Raw genomic sequence first — 14,918 nt, forward strand, 5'->3', positions numbered from 1 at the left:
AAACTTTATTAGTTTATTTTTTGTCCATTTTTTTTTTTTTTTTTACAAAACATCAATAAAATCTGGCCCAGAAGATATTTGATATTTGTATCTTGGAAAAAAACATTCCCCATATAAAATCCTGTTGGGTTTTTTTTTTAATACAAAGAGTTGAAGCTTCGGCAGTAGAACAATTAAGTGACAGAAACATATTTTTAGGTAAATAGTTCTCTGAAAATCCACTGCCAGGTCAAAAAACATAATTACACTTGTCAGTACTCTACGGTCAATGCTTTCGAAAGGGATTATTTTGAATGGAATTTGCCAAAATTGAGCAGTGCCTTGCTTGTCGCCTTCTGGTTTCTGTATATAGCATGCAGTTAAAACAGGAATGAACTATTTATGCTTGTTCTTTTTTTTGTGAGAGCCAAAGCAATATATTAATGGATGTCAGTCAAATCTCAAGTGTTAGTCTGTTAATTTTTGGATGGATATGTTAAAAAAAAAAAAAAAAAAAAGCATGCAGAGGGGATACAATTGTGTCATATTTTATTGTATTAAAATTAATCAGGTTTTTTGGGGTGAGGGGCTACTTGAAATGTATTAGTTTCGCTTAAAGTTAGTAATAAACTGTTTATTTATATTAGTTACGAATTAAACACATCATTTCTCTAAATGCCAGAAACTGCAAGCATTAGTGGTTAGTTATTGAAATCATTTATGCTTCAAACTTGAAAAAGACATGCCCAAAATGTTTAAATGGAGATGTATGATCACTTTAATTTGGTTATTACTGATGGATCTGTGACATTACTTCTTCTCAGTGTCGTCCCAGGTGCGGAGTTCATTTTTAAAGCGTCCGTATCTTTCGAGTGGGACTATAAAGCCGTAGAAAATCTGTCTCTCTCTACTTCATTGTTGTTGTCATTTTTAAATTCACACTCGACTTTGCTTTTTCGCCAAAGCGTCCCTTCATCACGCTGGTGGAAACTTCCGCTCCACACCCTCATATTTCATTGACGCCCGTTCGTACTGATCCAGGATCGCACTATTCTCAAGAAATCTACATGATGGAAACAACGCAAAATAATATAGGACATAAGCAGAAGCACACACGCACGCGTGCGCGCACACACACACACACACACACACACACACACACACACACACACACACACACACACACACACACACACACACACACACACACACACACACACACACACACACACACACACACACACACACACACACACGTAAAACAGGACAAGGGACAAGGTGATGGGTGACATTTTGTGCTGCTGCTCCGTTATACTGCATGGATAAAGCTGCTTTAAACATTTACTTAACCTTACATTTAAACACTTAACTTATCCCCTGCATAGAACCACTTTTTGTATATTCTGTATATTTTTGTACATTTTTTATATTTTTAATTCGTGATTGTGTATCTTATATATTTGGCTATTACTTTGTATATTTGGAATTTTTGTATAATAATAATAATAATAATAATAATAATAATAACCTTTATTTGTATAGCACCTTTCATACACGACATGCAACTCAAGGTGCTTTACATTAAAAGAAGGCAGTCAAACAGCAGAAAAGGCAAAGCAAACAAGCAGAATGCTTTCACAAAGTAGAAAAATAAAATAATTCAAATAATAAAATAAACTTAAAAATAAGGTTAGAATATGCTTATTAAAGAAATTATTCAAAGTTGCATTAAAAGAAAAAAAAAATCAAACAAGCAAAATTCATTTTATAAAAAAAAGGTAAATATTATACTCATTTTCAGATTTGGGTCATACATTTAGACCATTATACTTGGCTGGATGATTCTGATTCTGAACATGAACCTCCACCATCAGTTCCCAAACCCTTTATCAAACTTCTAGAGAAATCCTTATTCCTTATCATCGTGTTAAGCAGCCGCTCGGAAGCAGTAATCTGGAGCAGGCACAAAGTGTCACACAATAAAGGCATAGAAATATGCATCACAATTAATCATAAACATAAAATCAACACAAGTGACATATTTCATGCACAACCACAAAAGACATTCTAATGTATGGAAGTGCTCATTTTAAGCTTTCTCTCCATTCAAAGTCTGGATCAATTCCAGCGTCAAAGGGTATTTTAACGTTGTAGTAACTGTGATTTATCTACATTTCAATACTCTACCTTGTGTTTTATGTGCTTTTCTTTATCATGGATCAGTGATTTAACATCTTCGTTAAACATTATACATATAAAATGATCTGCTATAGGCCTATAAGGGGGAAAGTGCAAAGGTTAAACACGGTAAATCCACATTGACCACAGATTGACGTGAGGATGATAAAAAAATGTCCATGCATCATGGATAAAAAAAAAACACGTGATACAACGTATGTTCTCGGGTCAGAGAAGACATAACTTCCGCATCACGGAGAAAAAAGCAAAACTCACCAGGAGGGCAAGGTGGCCGCAAGCAAAAAAAATAAAAAATAAATAAAAAAGCCATCTTGGTGAAAACAAATAAAGAAAAAGGAGGAAAATAAATAAACGGCGCAAAACACCATACCAAAGAAAGACCAGCTACATAAAGGAGTACACTGACTACACAACAACATACAGGATACAGATGTCGGGGGTTCTTACCTTGAGATTGTCTCTTAGACCCTAGTTGTGTTGTACTCTGATTCATGTTTGCTCAAAGAGCCAATGAGGCAGAACCTGAAATGTCATGGCTCTGACATTTAATATCAAAAAAAACGTACTTTGCATAGTGAGGTCAGAATGCATTGTGCTATAACGGCAACAACATGTCAACGGCGCCAGGCTACGCTCTCGGGACCCTGCATGCAGACTTTTTTCAGACGTGACTCCCCGGCGGCGCGCACACTGGCAAAAAAAAACAAAAAAAACGCGTCGGGCGGTGCACGGTTGGGAGAAAGACAATCAAGGGTTATATATCCGTGACGGCCCTTTCGTTTCGTATACATATGCCCAATCGTTTTTTCGTAGCAATCGGGGCGCAGGTCAAACAGGGAAAATACTTTTACTCTCATAGAAAATCGTCTCTCATCAAACATGTGTTTTGCTTCAATATTTGCAATCGCGGCAATAAAATATGTCGTCTCTGGGAATATGAGGCACCGATGCACGACCTTGTGTAGACAGTCACTACCGGACTGGTTTTAGAATGACCGTCTGCTAGACCATCTGTTAATCCATAAAAGAACCTCAACGACCAGCTGTGTAGTTTTGTAGTTTCATACTAAATAATAACAATAATAATAATAATAATAATAATAATAATAATAATAATAATACGTATTGGAATTAAGCATGGGACTTGCCATGAATGGGTATGAGCATGCAATCATGGGGCAGATTTCTGTTATTGCCCTTTATGAAAAAGAATAACCTCTAATATAGCCCTTAGCGGAACATAGCCAAAGTTTAGTTTGAGAGAAAAAAGGGAAGAAAGAGTTAGTATTAAAGCAAAGAAAGAAGCCCATTAACCACAATTCAACAAAATCCAAACCACCAAAATAATGAGAGGGGGAAACACAGGACAGGATTTGAAAGAAAAACAAATTAAAAGAAGAGGAGAAAAAAACAAACAAACAAAACAAAAAAAAACAAAAAAAAAAAACGAATGCCAAACTCCACCAAAACCTGATGGAGGTGGTTGGTCATCCCTCATCAGAAATCTATGGATACTGACCGCTGCACTGCCTTCTCGTGGCGGCTGAGCCGGTGGCTGGTGGTGGGAACCTCCTCCAGGTCGTCGTCCAGGTCGCAGCCATTGTCCGCCGCCTCCTGCGAGTAACTGTGCTTCATCACCAGGATGCTCCGGCGGTTCCCGGCGGCGGGGAGCAAGGGCCGCACGGACATGGGCTGCTGCTGCGGCGGCAGGTCCGCCAGCAGGGCGGCGGCGTCCCGCGCGCTCAAGTTCCCGCGGCTGCCGCGGTGGCCGCTGAGCGACAGCTGGGACAGGTGGGCGGAGCCGGGGTTGGAGGACGAGCCGCAGTGGTGGTCGTGGACGCAGCGCGAGGAGGCCCGGCGCAGGGCGTGGTAGTTCTCAAAGTCCTCCGCCAGGTCCACCAGGTCGGCCGAGGTGGCGGCGGCGGCGGCGGCGCTGCGCAGCGTGCACAGCTCGTAGTGCGGCGGCTCGAACACCTCCTGGAACATGGTGGGGTCGAAGTCCTCGCGCCGCAGGATGTACTTCTTGCGCGGCTGCTTGACCTGGACGATGACGGAGACGATGAGCAGCAGGAGGACAACGCAGCAGGTGACGCCAATGATGGTGCCGTTGGTGTTGTTGAGGTTGTCCAAGATGTTGGCTTTTCTCTTCTCTGTTGGGAGTAAAAAACGGACATGAAATTTGAGCGGATACGTTTGACCCCTCCAGCCGTATTATGGTCGGATCTCGACGATGCCCCTGGGCAAGGCATTGGCTCTAGAGCTGGAGTTGGTCCCTGTAATGTTGCTGTCCACTGCTCCTAGACAGCTACAATGGGTTAAATGCAGAGGACCAATTTCCCCACAGGGATCAATAAAGACTATCTTCATCTTCCACACTATTGCATCAGGACACGAACACACACACACACACACACACACACACACACACACACACACACACACACACACACACACACACACACACACACACACACACATAGACGCCGTCTCGATACACGAGATCATGTCTGAGCAGAAGCACAACAAGAGAGTCCTTAAGAGAGTCATAGTTACTCCCGCCGTGCACCCACGCTTCATTGAATTTCTTCACTTTGACATTCAAAGCATCGGGCAGAAATCACATTGCGTCAACACCCCCGCTGGGGCCTTCGTGACGCTCTGTTTTAAATTAAACAGTGGGATTCCCCTGGTCCGCACCGCTTCTAAGTCAGCCGCTAGGCGCCGGCCGAGGCGGCCCCGCCGAGGACCCCCCCCCCCCACGACCACGGGGGAGGGGAGCGGGGAGCGCCCCCGGACGGGCGTCGTAGCTGGGGCAGTCTGTGAGAAGGGCCCCGGCGTGCGTCCAGAGTCGCCGCACGAGACCGGGCCCACCGCTCGGGCCCCACAACTCCGCCCTGCCCTGCACCGCGGCAGCCCGCCGGAGCAAGACGGAATGTAGAGATAAATCACTACCAATCACATCGTATCCTATACAACATTAAGGTCAGGATTTTAATTGAGCCGGCAACCAGATGCACAAAAAGGTCACATTGAGTTATAGCATTAACTAATTTATCACAGGGAGGGGGATCCACATAGAGCAGAAAACTGCGTAACACTGTGTAACAGAGAGTGTTTTTGTGGGTAAATCTCTGATATTTAACAATGAGATTAATGCGCGGTGAGCTCCGACGTGACACCGTCCAAGTAAATCCCTTTTTACGCCCGCTGAAAATAAACCAAACAACAACAATTCAGAGTAAAGAGGTACGAAATGAAACCTGACGTCTCAGTAATAATGAGGACAGATGCCGGCGCCGGAGTAGAACTGAGCAACTCGCAGCAAAGGAAACAGAGGGCAGAAAAGAGGGAGTAAGAAGTAAAATAAAAAAGACGAACAACCAACAAGCCGGCTAGTTGCTGACGGCTCCGACGTTCTGAAGCCCCACGTTCCCTCCCCTTTGCGATCCCGTCTCAAAGTCCCTTCCGTTCGCTCCCGGGAGTTTTTTTCTCGCCCGGGTGGAGGTTAAGGACCGAGGGATGACGCTGATTTCTATGGGAAATGAGGGCTTGTGAGTTTGAGACTGTAGAGTGAAGTTAGACGGTAAAGTTTGAAACAGAATCGCCAAAAAAGTACAAACAGGATGGGCTACCGTGTGGCTAGACCTCCCCAATTTTTTTTTTTTTTTTTTTACATACGATAAAGTTGTGACGGCTGTGTCCTGCCTCCCCTTTTGTCGCCCGCTCTCTCTGCAGTTCCACACCTGGCCACTAGGCGTCCCAAGCCCCAATTAACCTATCGTCTTTTTAAACGTCAACCTGCCTCCATGTCTGCATTTGGGTCCCGTGGTTTCAGCCCTTGTGTCAAAGGGGAAAGGATATAATAGGACGTATGATAACAGGGTTCTAATACAAGGCACCGCACTCGGGATTGAATAAACGTATAAATCATCCGAATCTCACATTGTGCCAAACCGCGTGTTCTCCAATCAGGACAGTCAGTGAAGACGCCGGTGTTCTCGGCGCCGCGCGCGGTCCCGCTCCGACGGGTTCAGAGGAGTCTCGAGGGACGGACTTGCAGGAGCGGGAAAGGGCGGGGCGGGAAAGGTCAAGGAAAAACCCAGCTAATTAACAGGCGACCCAACACGGAGCAAGGATGAATCATTCGCCGTGTTTACCGATCCGGGAATTATTCACGGCATCACCGGGATACGACATCGCGTCGAGGAGGAAGACGGGGGTTTCGACTTCTCGCAGCAACACACGTAAGGGACCGGAGCGGATCGATGGGACGGATTGAACGGCTTGGAATTTCGGAAGCGTACTAACCCGGCAAACCACGGAGGAAAGGAATAAATCTACGGGATCCCAGGGTCATGGAACGCTAACGATCCGGCCCGAGTTGAATGACGCGAGACGGAATAACTCAGATCAATAGCGCGTTCCGTGCAGCGACGCGTCGTGAGGGAGAATTCCGCGCGGAACCGGGCCGGGAGCGGCGCGGACCACCGGGGCGTGAACACATCTTCCCAACCTGTTGAGGCATCGCGAGGCGGATCGGAGAGGAGGGGAACGCACCTTTGCACTGGTTCTCGTCCCAGGGGTAGACGCAGTTCTGCATGCCGTTGCACACCAGCGTGTTGTTGATGCACATGTTGCTGTGGCAGAAGAAGGCATCTGGATCGCACGGAGCTGGATGGAGGAGCCGGAACGGAGGAGAAAGGGGAAGAAAGCACAGTCAGCACCGGCCGAGGCACCGACTCCCAGGCGTCGCTTGCTACGGCTGCCCGCCGCGGCAAAGGGGATCGAACGGGACAAATCAAAAAAGTACAACCCAATGCATCATGGAATTATCGTACGACATTTTGACTGTATGTATTCCCTATTTCACTCAATCCGCGAGGGCATTGCACGGGCGCGGGCGGTCACGGAAGTCGCTCAGTCACGACTCTCCTCTTGCGTGGCACCGCGATTGCGGAACAAACTTCCGCCCGGTGTCGGGGGTCATGGCCGAATACATTCCCCCCCCCCGCCCCCCGCAAATTCCTGACCAGTCTGCTCAGGTTACGCCTACAGTGGAACCAACATGGACCGACCTCTCCACCTTCTCGCCTCTTCACACGTCAACATTAAAGAAAAGCTTCAGCCGCTCATGACAAATGCACTCATCGTACCGAAGTCGCTTTGGACAGAGGCGTCGGCCGAATGACGCCATGTTCCTAACGCCGTTCGTGGTAAATTCTCATCCTCGTCGCCCTCCTCAAACCTTTAGCGGAGAGAACTTTCGGATACGGGGTTTCTCTGACGTGCGTGCGGCTGGAGCCCAAGACCCCGGGGCATTTTGAAGTCATCCGATTCCGGCTGAGAAAATCACGCCGAGATGTTGTTTGCCCGTCTGGAGGGCCGAAAAGACCACCGCGCCCCCTCCGCACGACGGCGCGCGCAAACCCTGTCCTCAGAGCAGATTCACGTCGCCATCCATCGCGACGGCCGACCCTCGGGGGTTGGCTCCCCCTCCCGCGGTGCGACGCCGTCGTTAGGCGTCGCACCGCGGCTCGACGCGAAGGCGGCGATAAAAGTGAGACATGTGCCGGGGCGAGGCCCGGCCATCACGAAGACAGCGCTATTAAAACCACTGCAGTATTGTAAAGGGCTCCATCTCCAAATAGCTAATTAAAAACCAAGGTGCCCTTGGAAGGCATCTCACTATTGACACCCAATCATACTAATGTACAGGGGCCAGCTGAACCGCTCTCGATGTGTTGTTTCCCCTCTCTCAGAATGATGGACCGCACCCTACAGCGCACTAACTACGGAGCCGAGGTTCGGAAGCCTCCCCCTTTGCGACCCCCTTTGCGTATAATTTCACTCCTGAATATGGAACGCCGCTCCGGATAAGCGAGCAGAACAAACGACGCCGTTTAGGATCTGGTTATTTAGTGGTAGAGGACTTATTCTCCTTCACCCTCTTTATGTTTCTTTTATTCTCTCTTTTTTTTATCACTGCCTCCCTTTCTCCCCCCCCTCCCCGCCCCGCCACACACACACACACACACACACACACACACACACACACACACACACACACACACTCAAACACAGACACACACTCAAACACACACACACACACACACACACACACACACACACACACACACACACACACACACACACACACACACACACACACACTCAAACACACACATATCGCCATTATCATCAAGAACCCGGTAGTAAAACAGTGCGCCGGTGGTAGTGCGGCGCTGAGGACTATCTGACAGCGTTACCGCGGTGATGTACGACTGTTTTCATTCGGCGCGCCCCAGCAGAATAATAACCCCCCACCCCAAATAAGAGTGACTTATCTCTTCTTTCCGTCTCCCTTCCTCTCTGGACCGTTGCCGGGAAACTTCCCGGGTCATACTGGCGGCTCCACTGACACCACTTCTACGCTCCCTTTTATTTTCTCTGCCATCGACTCTCCCCCCTCTGGGTTTGTTTTGTGCACTTTTGACGGCGGCCACCAGAGAGCGCCCAATCCTTCCTGGTCCGCACCCACATCTCTCTCTCTCCCTCTCTCCCTCTCTCCCTCTCTCTCTCTCTCTCTCTCTCGCTCCCCCCCCCCTCCTCCCCCCCCACTTTCCAACACACCGCAGGAGCAGGACCAGACATTATTAAGAGCCCGATCCACACTAATCTCCTGCCAAATTAATTTCAAGACATTTTGTAATAAAAGTGCCCTTTTGCCCACACACAGAAGCAAGCTCAACTGATGGAGGCATAACTTAACTCCTAAACGAGTGACTGATGAAATGGTCTGGGCGTCTGGGCACAGTGGGGCTAAAATAACCGCGAGCCTGCAGTGACAAAATAGTCCAAAAACAGAATATTATTATCTTTTTTTTCGTTAAATAGGTCACGGCCGATACTCAGAGGGTTCTCGGATCGGTAATTCAACACACCGCGGCGGGCTCAGTGTAATCATCGTTCGATTAGGAAGGTCAGTCGACGCAATCCATCAGGTCCGAGCGTTGGCGTTATAATGTTGATATCTTGATACGCGACTCGATATTGTCTGGGATTTTGGTTATGGTTAATATCACGCTGTCGTTAAATGCTGCATTACAGGAAAGCAATGGCATTTTCTGAGCTACGTAGACTGTTGTCAGTGTAAGTATCTCACAAAGGCACCAATAATAAAAAAAAAACGTCCTATGATCGATGTGGAGGTACTCTCACAAAATATTGCCATATATGATTTTGTCAATATCGCCGAGCCCTACCGCCCACCCACCCCTCCAACATATCAAAATATTCCGACAACCAAAATCCCAGACAATACCTTGTCTTACTGTATATCACGATATCATTATTAGGCCTACAACGATATATCGCCGTTGCACCTAGTAGCCCGAACGACCAAATTCCAAGCACTTCCATTAACTGATAAACAGCCAATAAAAAGCCGACCGTGCAGACATGACCTCATCAGATCTCAAACCAGGCAAGTGTCTTTTTGTTGTCGGGCATTGGCACTAGTACTGCGATGCTGCAGGCACCATCGTCGGAGGGGGCTTTCTAAGAAAGCAGAGCTGGCGGGTGCGGTGAAGCCGGGGAGTATTTCTATCTGCAACACCCCTCCCCAGAAGGCGATCTGTCGACGAGCCGGAACAACAGTGACAGCCGAGATGCTGCCGAAGCATATTTATCACCGAGGAGGTAATTGCCTCTTGGGTAATGGTTTAGGTTTCCCATTTTTGCCTGTTGTAGGTGCATTTCGAATCTCACACCGTAGAACTCCACTGTGGGGATGCACCGATTTATCAGCCTCACATCGGCATCGGCCGATATTCGCCCTGTTGACGCCCGTCGGCAAAATAAGTTGACATTCGACGATGGTGGCGGCCGACACTTATCTGTTGTGTCGCAGGAATTTTGCGCTGGCTGAATGTTGTATCGGTTATTTGTGGTCTGATGCCACCTTCACATTGAACGCGGCACTTTCTGAACGGTGTGAGGGGGAGGTTAGACGGCAAAACGAAACAAGCGTGACGATACGTCGCTATGGCGACGTACAAAGACTGCAATTAAATATATTCAACTCAATTATATTGTGTGTGTTATTATACAGTATATAAAAATGTCCACAAGTAATAACCCGGAGCTGTGACTTTATCACCGGAGAAACTATGCCACAAACGTCCAAATGTTCCATCTGTTCCCTCGCTATAGCACCAAACTGCCACCAAGCAATTAATAAATAGGGAAAACAACTTTTAGATGGATCCATGGTTTTAATTTCAGCCATTTAAGTGTGATATTCGAGAGAAAACGGCATCTACCGGGTCCGTCACCACGGGGCCGCAGCAGACATGCTCAGTAGAGCCGGCTCCTCGCTTCCTCCATGTCCGTGAGGTAGTCACGTAACATCCGGCTGTAATACCGTCGCGGAGGATGGCAAAAAGATCAAATATTATCATTTCGATTATTGATCTGATTGTTTTACCATTATTGCTTTTGTAATCGCTCATACATTAATGTTTACTTTATGTTTCCCGATAATCATTTTTGTTGGGCTATGTAAGGCCTGAAACCTACCGCAGGCTAAAAAGAGCTTTTGAAACAGTTCTTTTTTCACAAGAAGAACCTTTGTAATGTGTGTAAGAAGGTTATATTGAAGGTTTGTTTCACAAATTTGTATGATTGAATTTGTGCTCATTCAAAGACAGTGTGATAAAGTGCTGACAGACTTTCAAAAAAAAAATTCAGTTATTTTTTTTACAATGTCAATTGCTTTGTTTCCCTGGAGCAAAAAGGGGAATAAATAACAACAAAAACAAAATAAACAAACAAACAAAAAAAACCCGGCATTGGCTATTGGCAAAATTTTTATTTTAATCAGTGGTATCGGTCCAGAATGTCACAATCGGTGCATCCCTAAGTGTGTGCGTGCGTGCGCGCGCGTGTGTGTATATGTGTGTGCCTGACGATAGGGGATCATGATGGACATTTAATTGTTCTCCACCATCTGATTACCTTGCTGCGATAGCGCCTCTAAAAGCTTAAGTGCGCACTGGGGATAAGCGTTAAAAAAAATGGATCCATCTGGATATCTCACAAGTTCATGGAAACGCCGCTCCTCACTTTTATTTACTAGTCTTATTTATCCTTGAAGAACGTTTTAAAAGTCTTGATGCCGAAAGAAAAAAAAAAAAGAGGTTTGGCAAAAACACCGAATCGTTTTGCGTTGGGAGACGAGAGAGCATCCGACCCTATAAATACATTGTGTGAATCTGATAAGAGGCATAAACACACGCAGCGCTGACGTCAACGCCGGAATGACTTCGCCGAAACGCCGCTCGCTCTCACCGTGCGGGCGGCCGGGCCGCGGCGGACCGATTACTGTTGACCGGTGTGCGGGGTTGCGAACGCGGCTCCGGGTCCAGCCGGGCATCGCCTGAGTGACTTAGGCAGCTGCGTTACCGGGGAAACAGCACATCGCGGCTCTGCCTCACAAAGGGGACACTGACTCCCAACACCAACAGCGCGGATGACGCCGCCGCCACTGCTGCAGGCACGCTCAACCACAGATAAATGCACGCGTGCAAATGCGAGGAGGCGTTCATACACAGAGAATACAAACATTCAGTCCGGCATAGAGTGGGGTATACTAAACGGCTAATTGCAGCTTAATGAGGGTAAGAACACCTTTAACACTGATCAAAATGATTTACATTTTACCCAGGGGTAGAGCAACATGGGCACTACAACTGAGGGAAAAACTCCAATTGATTTCTTGATGTAGGTCGAAAAATACCAAAAAATAGTATGTGTGCCAAAATGTGGGATTTGTTCATTTATTTTCTATATTTCCTGATTTTTCACACCCCCAAAATTGTCCCCATTGTGAAATCTCACAGCCCCCAATGTCTGGTTCAATTATCAGGTTTTTCTATTTTGAATTTTAGCTTCTTAAGCCTCACGGTTTTGGCCCATTTTCCCCATTTATTACTTCTTCAAAAATTTCAATTTGGCATCAATTTGGCATCACCACTCGTAGTGCATGTGCTGCACAACCACAGCTGCACAACTGGTCAAAATGAGAAGTTTTTTTTCCACGAATGATAAAGATCAACCTGCCCACCCATCTATCTAACTATCATGTGGGTGAGGGTCTTTTCCCTTGGACCTGAGGTGTTTCGGCGGCACTGAGCTCTGTCAAGTCGTATCATCGGCTCCGCTAATACTTTCAAGAGGCCCCCAGGCAATATCCTGTGTAATGAAAAAGCTACTCCCTATCTCACTGTTTAAATCATCATAAAATGAAATGGGGAGGGGCTCGTGGGTGGTGGGCCGGGCAAGTCAACCCAGCCCCAAATGAATTGACCACGCTCCCCACCTTCCTTTAACGGCCGCCGCTCAAACAATAAACATGGCGGCGCTGCGTTTCGGCGGGGACGGGGAGCGCCGGGGTTCGCCGTCGGCCCGCCGGGGACTCACGTTCTTGGTAGGTTGTGAAGAGGATGCGGAAGCGGCTTTTTCGGCTGGCCTCGTCGGCCCACATGCGCACGACGCCCAGCGTGGACACCAGCATGATGTCGTTGGCCACCGTGGAGCAGAACTTGTTCTTCAGGTCCTCCACCGAGCTGAGGCCGGAGAGCGGCAGACGAGAGGAGGCGAGGGGAGGGAGGAGGAAGGACAAATAAATCACATTTAATATACAGTCGTTAAAATGGAGACTTTGCTAAACTGCGATTATTCATCCGATTTAGACATTCGGCCGCACCTGCCGCCGTCGTAAACCGCCACGAAGTTGCGCTTGCACTCGTTGGAGTTGGCCATTTCGTAGTCGAGGAACCGCAGGTAGATCTGCACGACGGGGGTGGAAACAGAGGGAGAAAAGAGACGAAGGAGCGATCAGGTAGGAAGACCGGAGATGGACGAAAGAGAGGCGAGGTGAGAGGAGGCGTCCGGGCGGCGCTCAGGGCCAAGTATTTCCTTTTGCCCGATTTTACAAAGCGAATGAGAATCGAAAGGCTAACACCCCAAGGTCAAAGAAAATCATTGGTAGCCAACCCACCGACGAGGAGCGCCTGTGCTGGCAGCCACAACGTTGTGGCTGCCAGCACAGGCGCTCCTCGCGGGTGGCTTAGCTATTTCAGACATTTCACTGCATTTACGTATGAATGTATTTATATGTATGTGGCTAATAACCGTTTCGAATCTTGAAATCCTCAGGCATGGACGGAGAAATGACCCCAAACACACACAACTGTCTTTAAAAAATAAAACATCAGGAACTCCAGGACGTTTCTAGACCGGGGGGTGTACAAGTCAGAAAACAGACCGGCACACCGCACATAATATTTTAGTTGAAATGTTGACAAAGCACTTGGCTTCTCCGAGAAATGTGACAGCTCACTCGCTCTCTCCGTTTCCCTCCAATTTCATTTTCCAGGCAGCGCGATGCACGAGATAATGAATATCCTTGGAATACACTTGGAAAAAAACACCTTTGGTTCCCACCGACGCTTCCCGAGTCATCCCGCCTTCGCGGAACGGCCCTCCTTTAATAATCACGTCGCGATCGCCCAATCACGGCACCGGGGGGGTTCCGGTCCGCCGGGCACGGCTCCCTGCCATCATTACGCTTAATGAGCGGACCCGCACCCCGAACCGTGGCGGCGGGGAAATGTGACACTTTAAACACTTTTCGAGACGAAGCGCCGCGGAGGCAGCCGGCTAATGGACCCCGCCATGTCAGCCCCGGCTTCAACGATATGACAAGTGGAATGGATGGGAAGGAGGGGGAAACAAGCCTCGCCCGCTCCTCCGGGGGTCTCTCATCCCGCTGTCAATACTCCCCCACACCGACGAGAATTTAACATTTTTCTGCCACTTTTGCCGGGCGCCAGAATATAGGATTTGTCTCTCGAGTAACCTGATATACCAAAGGACACGGTTTCAAGGTCGATTCTAATTCCAGTTCAAGTAGGCAGTGCGGTTGTACATCTTATCTTATATACTTTGGGACTGCAGACGTTTTAAATGAACTGAACGACCCAGTCTTTTGCCGGGGAGAATCGAGACTCCCGACTCGTTTGACAGATTCGGATGGAAAAAAAAGTGTATATAAAAAAGCAAAGTTTATTTTGCTATTGACCATGCATGAAGGGCTTCCTCCCAGAAAAAAAATCCAATAATGAACAAAAGAATATACGATGAGCGTACAAAATGTGGAATGACAAAAATGTCACCAATTACCGTAACTGGGTCTTATTTGCAATTCTTGTAACGAATGAGTTTGTAATTGACTACTGAAGAGGGTCTTATGTCAGTATTGATAACAAACCCTCTCCATGTGGGAGCCAATGACCCCTCCAGCCATTTCATCCAAAACAAATTAATACCATACAACAGAAACAAAAAGGCTCAAATTTGAGGGTCACCCCCCGTGTCCGTGTCCCGTGTCGTAAAAGTTGCTCGAGACTCCAGATGATTTCCGTTTTTTAATTCTCATTCTCACGCCGTAGCCGCAAGCTCGGGGGCTTTGTCCTTCACAGCTCTGACTCCTCTGGATGGCAACCCCTGCTTGGAAGCCTCCAAATTTACTGCCTCCGTCAGGCTTAAATATTGTGGGCGTGTCCACGTGTCCCTCTCGGAGTAAAGGGAGGACAGGTGATCATCTGTGAGCTACGAGCGTACAATCATCCAAACCCGGACTCTCGACTGGATGGACACACACACACGCACACAACGCA

General features: G+C 47.5%; 1 protein-coding gene across 1 annotated transcript in view; it reads right to left on the bottom strand.

Annotated features, from left to right (window-relative positions):
• Positions 1-2,639: 2,639 nt before the first annotated feature.
• The window catches only part of neto1l (neuropilin (NRP) and tolloid (TLL)-like 1, like), a gene marked incomplete at both ends in the record, with an annotated part of 68,886 nt that continues 56,607 nt past the window's right edge, over positions 2,640-14,918 (bottom strand). Inside the window, 5 exons of the mRNA XM_080019870.1 lie at positions 2,640-2,700; positions 3,698-4,328; positions 6,736-6,849; positions 12,658-12,803; positions 12,944-13,026. Of these exons, the coding sequence (XP_079875996.1) occupies positions 2,640-2,700; positions 3,698-4,328; positions 6,736-6,849; positions 12,658-12,803; positions 12,944-13,026 (1,035 nt within the window). The remainder of the gene's footprint in view (positions 2,701-3,697; positions 4,329-6,735; positions 6,850-12,657; positions 12,804-12,943; positions 13,027-14,918) is intronic.

Source organism: Zeus faber (genome assembly GCF_960531495.2).
Source record: "Zeus faber genome assembly, chromosome: 19".
In the NCBI taxonomy this organism is placed as follows: Eukaryota; Metazoa; Chordata; class Actinopteri; order Zeiformes; family Zeidae; genus Zeus; species Zeus faber.